Here is a 15,090-nt window from a genome sequence, read left to right as displayed (position 1 = left end):
TTTGTGTCCCCACATGTGGATCATCAATTACAGTTTTTACTTAATACACAAAAAATTTAACTATTCTGAAAACTTGAACGTCATATTTCTAAACGTCTCAACTTTTAGCACATATCCATTTCTGTTGGTCTCAAATATGCCGCTTCATTTTGACTTCATTCAAAAAATTTCAACTTTATTTTTGGAAATAATTTAAATTTTATTCCTGACGTTTCCATTTAATAATTATTATTAAAAAAACTTCCTTCAATAATTATTTATTTTTCATGCCTGGCCATAAACTTATTCCATACTGCGGTGACTGATTCTTTAAAAAAAAAAAATAATAATTAAAGTGACTTCTTATTATAGGTGCTTGAAAGGCGGATTTTGGACGAAACCTTGAAAGCATCATCCTTTCAGTCTTCATTTCCTGGAAGGAGGAAACCAGCCAATCACAGCGCATGTTCTCTGGAGGAGCGAACCGTTACCCGAAGAAGAAGAAGAAGAAGAAGAAGCGACCCGGCGGCTACAACAGGCTGCCTCTTCACCGGGGCTGGTACAAGACTTTAACCTGAGATTTAAGGCATTAAACCGGATGCCTCTATGATCCAACTAACCTCACAGCGATATACACACTGCTCAGTTTACACAAGGTAAGTAAAAGCCATTTCGATGCTCTTAATCAGCTAGCTTCAGGTTAGCTAACCGTAAGTAGCTGTCATGGCAACGCTCGCCGAACTCCATTCAAAAAACTGAAAATTTAAGCTTCACTTTCCCCCCAACAAAGGCAGCGTAAACCACTTTAACCAGAAACAATATAACTATTGAAAAACAACCAAGAAGACGTGAGAATGCACTTTAAATTGAGATGTGTGAGAATATCATAAAAGGTTTCTTTTGGTGAAACACAAAGAAAAATGAAGGGCGGTGGCGACGAGCTGTGAGCACAATAATGTGCACATGTGATGCTGCTGAAATGTAGGCTTCATGGTTTTTTTGGTTTTTTGTATGCCGAATTATAGTTTAGGTACTGGGGAATCATGTTGTTAATTTTGGTTTGTGCATGTACATGTATGGGTAAGATTCAGAAGATTTCTTGAATTTTTAAACGCATTTTGGTTCATGTTTGTCTTCACGCTGCAAAAGGTTTTCAGGCCACATCTGATCAGCTTTAAAGTCGTAATATCTCTAATGTATTTATACTGTTTTAAAATGTTGTCTCGGGTTAAAATACATCCTTTTAGTGGCTGTGTGTAACATGGGTCTTAAAACTGAAAGGTCAACTATAATCTACGTAACACCATCGTGACAGATTAAGAAAGCTGCAGAAATCACTTAAAATCAAACAGACGGGAAGCGAGTTGGTTCAATTAGATTTCAATACCTTTTTTACTCTAAACATTTTAGTTATGAATGAGAGACTGTTGAATAGAAAGTGTTACTCCATGTGCCGGGAGATTAGCAGAAGGATTAGAGCTCCACAAGGACAAACAGACGATGATCACGCGTCACTCCTCCTTCAGTATTACCGGACCCGTTATCCCCCAAAACACAAAACACCGGCACTTTCTTACGGAAGAGGATTAGGGCCAAACACGAGAAATAAATAATGAGAGCGGAGGAAGATTTGGCTTTAATACTCACTTCAAGAAAAAAAAGGATGCAGTCAAAATATCAAGAAAAAAGAAGAACAGTCAATAATAAAGTCTAAAAAGAGCTGCAACCCTGTCCAGTTATTTTTGGAGAATTGGCTAAAATCATTTTCCAATTTAACCTTAAAAAACAAATCTAGGCACTTCTCTGTCTCTCAGCTGACTGCCTTTCAGCTAAACTTAGAAGCACTTGATAACAGTCAATAATAAAGTCGAAATATCGAGGAAAAAATGTGAAATGTCGAGAAATAAATTGAAATATTTATTTATTTATTTTTTAATGATTTTTTATTTTTGGGCTTTTCTGTGCCCTCAATGGATAGATAGGACAGTGGACAGAGCCGGAAATCAGGGAGAGAGAGAGAGCGGGGAACGACACCCGGGACGCGAACCCAGGCCGCCCGCCCGAGACGACAGCCTCCACACATGGGGCGCGCGCACCATCCACCGCGCCACCAGCGCCCCATAAAGTTGAAATATTAAAGGAGAAAAAAGTAAAAATGTCTGGAGTAATGTTTAAATACAATTTAGAGAATATGTTGGAAATGTCCAGAAAACTCTCAATGTCACAATTAATGTAAAAAACAGAAAGTTGAAATTTCGACTTTATTCTCGACATTTCTACTTTTTTTCTCGCTGTGCTTAATGGGAAAAAAATCTCTCTCATGTTTGGCCATAATTGTCTTCCATACTTTTTAATTTAGAGCCAATCTAAACTTAATAACGTCACCTGCTGTCTGTTGAGGTTGCAACGTAATGTCGCTTCTAAGCTGCTCAAACTATTTACAAACGTTTTCTGGATTGGCCAACATCTCATTGGTCTTAATCAGGCTCCTCTCTTGCAGGTTAATATGTTAACATCCAAATCTAATGACCTAATTGTTGACTATTTAGCCCTGAACTGAGGCTCCCAGGTGAGGTTTATTTGGGCCTGTGCTGCCTCTAACAAGTTCAGCCAGCCAGGTAATATTTCAGGTTTTTAATGGTTCTTGTATGCTGCTTACATGGGGAATAAATGAAACAGAATGACCATGTAGGGCATAGAACTAACTGACATGATATTACATCTATTTAAAAATGGTTTAATACACCTGTACAATAAATTTGACTCGTTTTTGTCCCGTTGCAGTCGATGAACACAAAGGTTACAGTCTGCCTTTAGTGAAGTCGGCAGGTTTTGTCACAGTTTGGTTATTGTTCTAATAAACATTCATCATCATTCCTGCCACCTCAGTTGAACCTGCCACCTCAGTCGCTCCGTGCCTTGAATTCAAGCAGACCTCACGGTCACAGCTGAGCGCTCGGCACCTTGCACTCGCTAATTATAGCACAGCCTTCATTATTTTTCATGTTTGTTGTTATGTAACGAAACACATCCTCATCTACACGTATTGTTCTAAACAGAGATGTAGAATTTGAAGGGCGAATTTGGAAATGAGTTGCAGAATAATTTGCCCGTGCTACTTTTTAAATCAGACATCATCATCATCAATTAGTTTTGACGATATAGTAATACATCAACTAAGACATGTTGGGGGAATCAAATAGTAGAACTGCAGACTCTCCTCTTTTTCTTTTTCTTTGAAAAGAAAAGATTACTTCTGGATGGTGTAGCCTAACATGATCTTTTTCTTCCTGCTATCGCATTTATTCATGCTTTAACAAACGGGACCATGTTGTAGGGAAGGTAGTATCAGCGTTGTCACTACCTGGAGCTCGCATCAACAGAGCCTGGGGTCAGGGAGGGGGGTGACTCTGGGACGCTGGAGCTCGCTGCCTGGCCTTCCCAGGGTGTCTTGGGACATACTGGACTCTTGACAACCCCAATGATGTCATGGCTCTTGCTGACAGTGAGCCTAGTACTCAGCGATGAGAGAGACATGATGTGGTAGGGTAGTATCTGCGTTGTCGCTACATGTAGCTCACATCCACACAGCCTCGGCCTGTTGAATGGGAAATGCTGTTTTGGTTGCGGTGGCGAGTAAGGGCCATAGGGTAGGTTATGTAACTGAGTCAGTCGGGCGTAGAGACAGAATTGGGATGACGGATGTCTCCACTGATTTCATTAGGGCACAAATACCTCGTGTTTATTTCAAATTCAAAATCATAAAAAGTGGTATTCAAGACGATTTAAAAAATGTGGAAGTATCATCTCCTTTTATCAGACGGAAATCTTATTCTCATATTTATTTTCACTAATACAAATCCAGAGAAAATCCCATTAAACTCTCGTAGAGGGAACCACTGCAGTACTAACGTTACGGCTCCACTGCTTCAGGCGAGGACGCTAGGGGTCACGCCGGAGCACAAGCCGGGGTCTCAATCTGTATTTAGATAAGATAAGAAATACATTATTGTCCCCGAATGGGAAGTTGTCTTGGACTCGGTCCTGCAGTAACAAGAGAATTAAAACATATTGACATATTGCACGACAGCTTGGCACTTCCTACATTACCTCTTATTCAGAATATTTATGGACATCGGCACAAATGAATGTTTATAGCGGCTCAGCCTGGTCTGTGGGACCCTGAATCTTCTCCCACAGAGTAAACGTTGAAACCCTCTTATTTAAAAAACAGTAATTCATTTAGAACAAAAATGCTCGTCTGTTAGCTTTGACTTTTCAGCGTCTTAAGACTGCGCCATGTTAAAGGTCTCCAAACTAATTCTCATAATGACAAGCTAAACTGTCGCATGTGACGGGTTTAATGAGATTTAGTTGAGCTACATTTCAGTCTCAGATTTGAGTACTAAAGCTTTCTTAAAGAGACCTTTGGGGGTACTTCTCTGTTGTGATGGCATGTCACCCACCTTAGCGAGCTGTTGTTATTTTTAACCATGAAGGAGATATTTTAGGATGAGTCGTGTTGTAGTGTGGATTCTGACAAGCACATCTCTTGTCTAAAGCAATGAAGCGCTTGTTGTAGCGGCACAAACGATTTTTATTTCAGAGCTCTGCTCTAATAATAGCCTCACAAAAATGTTAATTTCCGTGCTTCAAAGGCCCTGTGTTGTTTTGGGTTTTTACAGAATTGATTTGGTTTATATTGACTTGAATAAGCCCTATAAAAATATTAACAAAAGATACATCAAGGCTGGCGGGGAATCAGGGGAGTTCTCTCTGCGACCCCCCACACACACATCAATGAAAACAAACTCATGAAGACGAACGACCTGAGGAAGAGAATAAGTTTACAGACGATGTGTCCGAGTATAATTTACATGATGTTTTTTTTATCACAGCAGCTCATTCAGCGACAGTACGGCAGCTTCCAGTAGCAGTTCCTTCTTCCTTATGTTGCGGTCTTTAACGTAACATCCAGTGTTTCCACGGCAACGATAAACTTGTCGTGTCTGTCATGGTGGCTGCCACGACAAGATAATAAATTCTTTGATAACTGTTTGAAATATTTGAGGTCATGTAAGTACTTAACAGAAAACAACAACAACGCAGGTTAAGTCAATTTTGAATTTATTTTAATGTTATCATTGTAATAAAATTCTACATATTGTACATTTAATTTATTTTTAAATCTCTTATTCTAAGTTGTTTTCTTGGTTGTTTTGCCATTTCTCAGAATGAATGGAGTTGCATTCAGGTATCTTAAGTGTCTTTCAGTATTTTATAGTCTATATGGGACCACTGTTCCTGCTTTAGTGTTTCAGTTTTTCAGCATTTTGAGATGTTTCTCTTTACCTCTATTGGCTTACGTGTGATTAAGCAAACCTGTCCTTGTACCTCCACTATGTGAGCATATGAAATGAATCCATAGGACTCAGGTTTTACTAAGAATCTGCAATTTAATAATTCATCAAAATCTATTTTACAGCTGCAAACCTGTCTAAATCGTTTGATAAACGGCTAAAATCGTCACAATTTTCCAATCCAACCTTAAAATCCCCCGAATCGAGGCACTTCTCCTCCCTCGCTTTCTGCTCCCGTCTCTCGGCTGACAGCTTTTCAGCTACAAAATCCTGCTGAGCAGTCGCTAAACTTAGATCCGCACTTGATAAAACTCGGAGCACAAAGGAGTCACAGAGAAGTGTTTGGAAAGAGAGACAAAAGACTCATCTGTGTGTTTGTCTGTTTCAAGTTTAAGCGACTGCTCGGAGGCTTCGTTTTCCTAAAGCCTTTTATGTTAGCGTGATAAAACGAACAGTATTTGCACACAGCTTTTACAGCCAGCTTTTAAAGTCTGCATCACAAACGACTGCAGTTAATTTACCTAATAGATCCTGCTTGTTAAATACCCGATCGATGGCTCCAGTGTGTGCTGCTGCAGGGGGGGGGGGTCAGTTTGATCAGTGCAGACCTTTTTTTTTTCTGCAGCAAACTGGTGGTCTTGAAGGTTTATGTAAAGAGAGAAACGAACCGGCTGCAGGCCTCCTGTATGAAGCTGCTGTCTCCTGCCAGACTGCACTCGGGGTTTGCGCAGCACATTTGGAGACTCTTGGAGTGTTTACATCAGGTTTCTTGGCTTGATCGCGGGTGCCATCTGGGCCTGCAGTGTTTCCATCATTGAGAAGGAAGAATGGTCTCTTTCGATTTTGCCTTTTCAAGCTTTAATCTAATCAAGACCCTGACTGGATTTTTATTCTGTTTTGCCTTTTAATGCAGTATTTCAGGATTAAACAGTCCAAAGGCAATTGAAAGGACTAAAGTCGGGCATAAATCTCACTGTTATAGCTGCTGTTGTTTTTATCAATTCATCTTTAAATAACGTCTATATTATTATTTGAGTAGTAGTCTTTTATGGAGTAAGCAGCTTATCCTTCGTCGTGCTTAATGAGAGCGTTTTGGGCTCGTTCAGGGCTGTTGTAAAGTTCTGTCTTCAATGTGTCTGCTATTTGGCCACAGCAGTAAAAATCTGTGGACACAGGTTTTAATATAGTGTGATGTGTGTGTGTGTGTGTGTGTGGGTCAGTTCAGCCAGTCTGACCAGCACACTGACCTCCTCTGATATGGTCACGGGCGTGTAATCTCTGAGATCAGCAGAATGTAATCTTCTTTCATCAATGACCCTCACAGCTTTATTTGTGCAGCTGAGTAACAGTGTGTCTGTGAGAGTTTGTTCTGTAGTAGAAATCCCTTTTGTATTTTGTAACTGCACTAACACCAGGTTATTACTGTAACACAATACCTCCAGTTATGAAATGACCTGGACTATGGATAAAGTTATTTGAACGCCTAAACCCAAGATATCCAGCTCCTACACCTCCCTTCTTTTGGTCGTAGATAATAGGTGGGGTCGATGCACCTAGCCCTCTGGAGCAATCCTCTATTAGCTTACATATCAAGGCTAAGCTGTGCAGGATGACTTGAACTGTATGTAGAGATAAATTAATAGAAATTCAAAAGCAATAGAAATACAAACGATAAACTTTTCCTGATAGTTGTGCCACATATTTCTGAAATTATTTAAATGCAAAATCAAGATCAAATAATTTGTTTTCTTTTATTATGTCAAAATTTTTGACTGATGTTAAGAACAAACATCATAAAGATCCTCAAATGGATCTTTTGTCTTGTGTCGAGTATTTTTCTGGCCCTAAGGAATCAACACACTGCAACTTAAAACACACTGCAACTTAAAACACACTGCAACTTAAAACACACTGCAACTTAAAACACACTGCAACTTAAAACACACTGCAACTTAAAACACACTGCAACTTAGGGTCAATGTACACTAGGCCATCTGTACCGTGCCCAAGCACTAGTGTGAGGGTCCTGATCCAAACCTTATTTGGCCCTGGCACGCTTGGTAGAGGTGTGTTCAGCACAGTTCATCCACGAGGACAAGCACCGGTCGGGTACACATCCTGAACATGAAGTATAATCCATCGCAGCCTTTTCATTGTTACGGCTGTTTCTGACTGAAATGACTCAAAATAAGAGATTTAAAAATCTCCTTCAACGTTTGTTTCTGTCTGTGTAATTTCTTTTATATGACAAAGTGATGTGCTTTTCTTTTTCACATCAGAGGTGAGCCATGGCTGAACCGAACCCCTCCCGTCCCCAGAGGAAGATGTCCACAGCTGGGGAGAGTGTGTACAAGGTGCTAGGGCTGGAGAAAGGAGCCACAGCTGAGGACATCAAGAAGGCGTACCGGTGAGCAGTCTGCACATTCATTAATCTGAATTATTACCCCCCAATTAATCCGTCTCAGCTGTCTCTTAAGAAAAGGATTAGTTTCTCCACAGTGGGCAGGCTGAACACATTGTAATTATTACTTTTGGGTATTTTTTAAATCCATTGCGAAAATGTCTGTAATCCCGTCCTTAATTATGTTGATAAATTCCCTTTAATGACAGATTACTCAAAGTGCTATTTCCTCCGGATCCTTCCGTTAGTCATGCTACCAAAAAGGGACTTTTTTTGAGTCTGTGAAAGAGAACACAAGCTCATAAAACAACACATGTTGTGTAATTTGTTTCATTGTCTAATTCATATTTTTACATAATCCATCAAAGTCTCACTTTAAGAAGTTCATTGAATATTTCAAAGCGGTTTCCTCAGGATCCGTGTGCATCCGTTCCATCTCCGCCGTAGTTTTTGTCTGTCAAACAGCAAGCTCCCTATCCCACTGTGGGGGGTTTCTGGAGCGTAGGCGCACTCACAAGTTAAGAAGATCACAGAACTACAAGATCACGCAGGATTAAAGAGAAGAACGTGCACACATGTTGCTTTGTCTTCCTGAGGTTGATTTGCTGTTGTGACATAATGTGGATGACGTTTTGGGATATATGCGATTGGGGAGTCATTATATTGTGTTTTATTTTGAAATCCAGTCGGCTGCTCTGCGCATTCCCTTGTCTGATTTCCTGTCTGGGGGTCGATCTGCTCTGTTGAGATTGACGCCTGCTTGCAACGGGCTCTTGTCATAAATAGACCCACGGCGTAGTTATCTTAAAATCAAAAATGAAACAAAAAAAAATCTAAAACCCCAACCTGATCCCGCCCCTTCTTGGCCTGATCTGATTTTAATCTCCTTTTTTATATCAATGATCTTGATGCCTGTGCTCATCTCTCTTGTCAGGAAACTAGCATTGAAGTATCACCCAGATAAGAACCCCGAAAACCCCGAGGCAGCCGAGAAGTTCAAGGAGATCAACAATGCCAACTCCATTCTGAACGATGAGACCAAGAGGAAGATCTACGACGAGTATGGCTCCATGGGCCTCTACGTGTCCGAGCAGTTCGGAGAGGAGAGCGTCAAATACTACTTCCTCATGTCCAAATGGTGGTTCAAGGTGGGTGCTTTTTTTTTTTCTCGGAGTAGAAGCTTGCATTAGGAGAACGTGTGTGTTTAATTTACCTATCGGGGCTCGTTTCTGTAAAAAGTCACTTTGCCTGTTGCCTCGCTCCTTTCTCTAAACGTTATAAGCGAGTTGACTTCTGCAATATGTTTGTTTGTTTGTAAAGCCTCCGTTTTTTAACATCCATGTGGTTCATCAAAAATGTAAACAAGTCAAAAGTAAGCTGTTTCAATGAGACGATTATTTTGGTATCTGTAATGGAAGTGCTTTTTTTTAAATACCCAATCAGTATCAAGAGGCATTGAGCGTCTCTTCTGCTCTGAGTTCTGCACGTTTTACTTCTTTTTTTTCCCCCCCTTGGTGCCAAAAATATTACATACAGTATATGTATATAGAATCATTGCACTCATAACTATCAGGCTTTACCTAGCTGTCCAATCACAGCGAAGCAGGGGCGGGACATTTACAACAAACACTAACCGTTGCATCCCATACAGATGAATATTGACACAGATTAATGATGAAGTCTGATCACAAACTTCCATTCAACCCTTAAATACAGCCATTCATAACAGAAGAGCTGCATGGTGGGTCTAAAAAGAGGAAGAGGAAAAACACAAATTCTCTCGTCTCTATGATAAACAAATCTTCTAAAGTCCTCCGTTATTCAGGGAAGAGATACGATGATTCATTTCCGTAGCTATCGTCTTTACATGTGGGGATATTTTAATGTTTTCATACGGCACGTTCGAGTGGTTTACACTGTGTATAATAATCTCTTTTAAATGTTGCCACTCATTAACTTATAATTTGTCTTGAACCAACATTGAGTGATAGATTTTAGTGCTGGATGATTCACTGTATTATGGATGTCTTTGTGTTAACCTCGTACAAAAAAGACCGTTCTTTTTAAGACTGGGAATCTTTGGATGTCTCACGATTCGATTCGATTCTTGGGGTCACGATTTGATTGAGAATCTATTCAAAATATCACAACACAAGAATCTCAATTTTTACATAAATCTTTTTTTCCCCCACCTCTAGTTGTCATTTTCTGACAGTAACTGTGTCAGGCTCAGGTTGCTGCTTTTGAATAGGTGCAGTATATTCTCGCTCTTATCCCGAGTCACAAACTTTTATTTTTGTTGTAAAAAATAAACTATCTTTTGTAGCTAGAACAGATGCATTACTCCTCCTTGTGCCGGGATATTAAACTGTTCCTAAATTAGCATTAAAGGAGCAGTTCATGATGTAAAGATAAAAGACGGTTCTGTTGTTTTTTGTATTTTGGCTGCAGGTTAAAAAAAATAGCTGTGTTGTTTTTGTGTTTATTCCCGCAGGGTATGGTTCTGTGCTGCACGCTGTTCACCTGCTGCTGCTGTTGCTGCTGCTGTTGTTTTTGCTGTGGGAAATGTAAACCACCAGACGATGACGAAAACTACCAGTATGTGGACCCTGAAGACCTGGAGGCCCAAATCAAAGCAGAGCAGGACGGAGGTGAGACGATGTTTAAAGCTGCTGTGATTATAAATACAAACTGCTGATAACTTTCACTTTAACTGACGCCTTAATGATGTTTTAGCTGACCTTATATTTCTAGTCTTTAGGTTTTATTGGGGGAATGTTAGTTAAAGGTGACATATCCTCCTCCTCTTCAACCAGTTTAAACAAGTCTCAGAGCTCCTCAAAACATGTCTGTGAAGTTTCTTGTTCTAAATCCACTCTGATCCTGTATTTGATCATGACTATAAACCCCTCTATTTCAGCCCTGCTCAGAACAGACTGTCTCTGTGTCTGTACCTTTAAATATGTAAATTAGCTGTGTCTGACCATGCCACCCCTCTCTGGGAGTAGCTTGGGTGTACTCTGTCTTTCTCGCTGCATGTACTATTGTTTACGGTGAGAAGGCAGACTCAGAGGTTCAGAACAAACACCTAGCTGTGGGAGTGTCACCCACCTGGGGGAGGGGCTACTGCCCTTTGTGATGTCATGAAGGGAAAATCTCCAAACGGCCTGTTTGAGCACACATTTTCTGAAAAGTGGAGCAGGCGAAAGACAGAGAGGATGGACTTTTCTCATCATTGGGGGGTTTGTAGACGGACTAGAGACACATGTTAGAGTTTGAAAAACATTTTTAAGCATATTTTGTAAACATGTGACCTTTAAATCTAATTTTAACTGTCTTGAGTTCAAGCCATTTTAGCATTCTTTTGCAAAAAAATAGAAAATCCTACTTCAACTGCGAAACCATCTCACTGCTGGAGTTCGAGGGATTCCCAGTCTTTCCACAGCCTCCAGACATCGGTTCAACATCGATATCAACGGACCTGTTGTTAGAGTTGTTAGTAAAACTGTGACCGTCTACGTGTGCTTTTAGTTAACCAGGGAATTGAACGCACTCTCACACTGCAGCGTTCATGTGTTCATACTCCAATCCTACAGGTTTCACAGTAATCATAGGCCAGCCTACGACTAATCCAGATCCAGAAAGCCCAAAGGGACAGAGTCAGCCCATCCCCCTGCCCATGCCTATGCCTCCACCTGAGCCTCAGACGCCGACCTCAGCCAATGCAGCGGGGGAAGAGAACCCCGGGGAGACTTTACCGGAGTCGAAATGACTCGTAAGAAGCCGCCCGGTCTCCTTTTTCTGTGTCACGTCATCCGCTCGTTTTTGTCTTGAATGAGAAGTTGTCCTCATCTCCGTGTCAGCTGGCTGTTAATGCTTCATCACTGCTTCTCTTTTCATCCATAACAAACCGTCTGTGCCGTCTTAACCACCGCTGTCATTCATATTAACTACATCCTTCTTTGTTTCATTCATATTGTCCTCTATCTGCATGTTTGTTTTTATTTCTGCTTTTTGTCACTTTAACATGAATTCACTGTTTACTTGAAATCCTGTCAGAAAAGAATGCCGACTGAATGATCAGTCTTTAGGCTTCCATCTCTGATGTTGTTGCCGTTGTGTTTGCTGTTGCATCAAATTGATTAAAATCATACATTTATGAAGACATGTTAAGATTTCAGTAGTTTAAATCTGAGAATTTGGACTGTTTCTTTCCTAAAATGAATCTGAAAGTATGACTAAGTATCAGTAAATTGCGAAGCTGCAGCTCCACAAGAAATATGTTTTTTGGGGTCAGCTTTTCATAAAACTGAAGAATTGGTTTGGATAAGTTGATCAGCGTTGTAATGATTTTATCAACATTAAAATTTTCAGGTATTCGTTATTAACTTGAGTATTTAACTAGAATCCAGCTTGTCATCATTTTTAGACGTATAGCACCTTCTCACAATGCACACCGCAACAGAGCTGTAACGATTCTCTGCTGTCATTACGCCTTAAGAAGTTTGAGAGAGCCACACGTCAGACACACACGGCGCTGTCCTCCCCAGAATGGCTACGTCCGATCCCCTCTCACCCCTGTAACACCTCGGTTACTACCTCCGAAGGCGAGACAGAAGGCGGTTCACTTCCTGCCCTCATTACGCCTCACTGACATTCATATTGACTCTGAATGTCACGCACTTTGAAACGGCAGTCTGAATAACGCCACAGTAACTGAAAAGAAAATATTTGTAGCTTTTGTTATACCTGTGAGTTTGAATCAAAGGTGAAAGTATCCATTCAAAAAAATCCTGTAGTGCAGCTGTTGTCATGGTGATGCAATTTTAGGTTTCTTCTTTCTCCACATTGACAATATTTCAGAAAACCACTAATGCAAAAAATACAAAAACATGCAAAAGGAAGAAATCAATGGTGAAAATAAGCCTTTCCAAATGTTCTGTTTGTTTTGATAATGAAATTCATTCATCGTTTGTTTTTTAAACCTTTTTCATGACTTCACTCATTTTGTTTTGATTTCTAACAGCATTTTAAATCCTAACCCTTTAGAAATGTGTGTCCTTGATGTGCGTTATTTTGTCCACATGAACTGAGTTTTCAAAATAACATGACATAGAGGTTAATATCTCTTTTGTATCCTCCCACAGGAAGGTGATGGCGTGGATGAGGCTCAACTAACAGAAGCAGGTTTGTACTCTCCCCTTCTTTTGGTGTCCATATGGAGGAACACGGGCCTTTGTCCAACTGGCTTTTCTTTTCTTCTGAGAGCCAGCTTCTTCTTTTTTTTACAATTATTCCCACTGAGGAGAGAGCGTTTACAGCAGCAGGTGGCCGCTCAGAGAAAAGGCCCAGCGCCCTGCGTCCATTCTCGAGCTCGTCACCTTTTATTGTGCGGTCGCTCCGTTTGCTTCTGCGTATTCTTCTCTCCTTCATATCGTGTCCTGTACCCACACCTGCTCTTCTCTGCTTGCTCCTGGTCTGATCGGAGTCGTGATAGCGGGGTCGTCATAATTATAAAGCTCATCATCCAGTTAAAGTAGGAGGGCAAGCATCCTCCGTTTGATGCTCATAGGGAAGGAAGAAATGGAAGATGCAAAACATACAGTAAAAAAAGCAATCATGAAATAACACTTGGGTGGACACAGGCTCAAAAGTGCCAACTCATGATATCATGTGCTCATTATCAGAGTTCAAACTGTCTATTGATCTCATCCTGACCTCTCTCTTCCTCCTCAGTCCGTCGCGCTCCTGTTATGATCCAGCCACATTCGACTGCTGCCAGCGACACAGAGAAAACAACCAGCCCACAGCCGCTGCCACCAGCCAGCCCGGGCCAACACCTTCAGTCCTGACCCCCTCATCATTAACCTGATCCACCCACTGGACAACGCCCTGAAAGGTGGGCACTTAAGAGGCTCTCGGGTCTCCCTCCAAGGAACTCAATGAATGGAGGAGAATGATTAAAGATGAGAACACTAGCTGTTTCTTTTTTAGCCGTCCTCCATCGAGTCCTGTCTCATCTACTTTTAGCCTAGCCCCGGGCTGGATGTGATCTTGCTAGCCGTTTCAAGCATTTCCAGAGCTAGTATGGCAACATGCCCGAACTGACCTCTCTAATCTGTTCCTGTCATCCCATTACAAACAGTGAGGATGTGACACTTGGAAAGGTTGTCCTCTAGTTGTCGGCTATCCAGATCAGGACTGGGATCATTTTTTTTTCTCTCATCTGGTCATCAACAGGAGCACTTCTTTTTTTTTTTTTTTTTTTGACATTTCTCCCTCCTTACCTGTTTAGGAGGAGAAAAAACTAACAAGTGTTTTTTGTTACTGAAGAGTGGACTTGGATTACAGCTTGTTACGCGTACACTTCATCAGACGCCAGCAGCACGACTTTCTGGGTGTTGTGGATCTTCTTTTTCTTCTCTTGTCCTGTTTAAAAAAATAAAAACGTTCTGCTAAACGTCGACCCTCAAACGAGCTCCTGCTGCCGAGTGATGTGGTGACAAACGTCTGAGAGATCATCTTCCAAAGGAGGACAGACTGCAGCTACACTAAGGACACATTGATGTGAAGCGGAACAGGAGAGAAGAGTGAAAAACCTCACAGACTCACACTAAAAAAAAAAAAAATCCTGACTGTGATGTTTGATGTCTGAGCCAAAAACCCCGGAGCTGCGAAGTCGAAGCTAACCCCCTTCCCCACCACGCATGCTTTTATTTCTCCAAGAATGCATGCCCCCTACTGTACAGCACTGGAATTACACTTCAAAACCCCCACACCAAAAACATGTGAAAAAAACCTGCCTGGCCTGACCTTAAAGGGCCAAGCAGACTCTGGTCTCACACACACACACACACACACTTAATACAGACAAATGATACCAGCCCTTATGTCATGTGCCACCCTTTGCTAAAGAAATACGAGCCCCGGGATAATGTGAGTGACAGAAGCGTGTTAAGTGTTTACTAGAAGATGTTTTTTATTTAAAGAGATTTTGTTCGTCTGCTTTATTGCGATGTCTTTCTTTCTGTTGCAGTCGGGCTGTTCTGTAGACCAAAGGCAACAGCTTCATGTAGCCAGCCAACACACGATCCCTGAGGTGGACAGTCTCTGTAAAAAGCCATTTGCTACACCTGAAAGCCACGTTTTAGTTTGTTACATTTGTTTGTATGATATGATTAGAGAGAGAGAGAGACTGAAGGAATACTGTATTTTAACTGGCTAACCTAGAAGTTAGCGTCCCCCTGGTTCCATTGTTAAAAAAGCCAATTAGAATTGGAGTTAGAATAAAACACAGGAAGTAAATGATTCTCATACAACTGATTAAACTAAATAATCTTTACAAATACA

The 15,090-nt window shown here is 41.0% G+C and overlaps 1 protein-coding gene across 2 annotated transcripts; it reads left to right on the top strand.

Moving 5' to 3' along the window:
• The first annotated feature begins 461 nt into the window (after positions 1-461).
• On the top strand, positions 462-15,090 carry dnajc5ga (DnaJ (Hsp40) homolog, subfamily C, member 5 gamma a). 2 transcript variants are annotated; one of them, XM_061051575.1, is made up of 7 exons: positions 464-635; positions 7,619-7,746; positions 8,675-8,888; positions 10,235-10,391; positions 11,337-11,515; positions 12,888-12,927; positions 13,477-15,090. In XM_061051575.1, exons 2-5 carry the CDS (start codon positions 7,628-7,630, stop codon positions 11,510-11,512), a joined length of 666 nt encoding a protein of 221 aa, XP_060907558.1. In that variant the 5' UTR covers positions 464-635; positions 7,619-7,627; the 3' UTR covers positions 11,513-11,515; positions 12,888-12,927; positions 13,477-15,090. The 2 variants fall into 2 exon arrangements, with proteins under 2 accessions (XP_060907559.1, XP_060907558.1); XM_061051576.1 differs by lacking the exon at positions 11,337-11,515 and having other exon boundaries at positions 462-635.

This window comes from Labrus mixtus, chromosome 12 (genome assembly GCF_963584025.1).
Source record: "Labrus mixtus chromosome 12, fLabMix1.1, whole genome shotgun sequence".
In the NCBI taxonomy this organism is placed as follows: Eukaryota; Metazoa; Chordata; class Actinopteri; order Labriformes; family Labridae; genus Labrus; species Labrus mixtus.
This window is presented reverse-complemented; position numbering and strand designations above follow the sequence as displayed.

Bases quoted from the DNA above. Each gene is read 5' to 3' on its own strand.
- dnajc5ga (XM_061051575.1), top strand. From the start codon at position 7,628: ATGGCTGAACCGAACCCCTCCCGTCCCCAGAGGAAGATGTCCACAGCT. The intron at 7,747-8,674 runs GTGAGCAGTCTG...CTCTCTTGTCAG, and splicing joins GACATCAAGAAGGCGTACCG to GAAACTAGCATTGAAGTATC. The intron at 8,889-10,234 runs GTGGGTGCTTTT...TTATTCCCGCAG, and splicing joins TGTCCAAATGGTGGTTCAAG to GGTATGGTTCTGTGCTGCAC.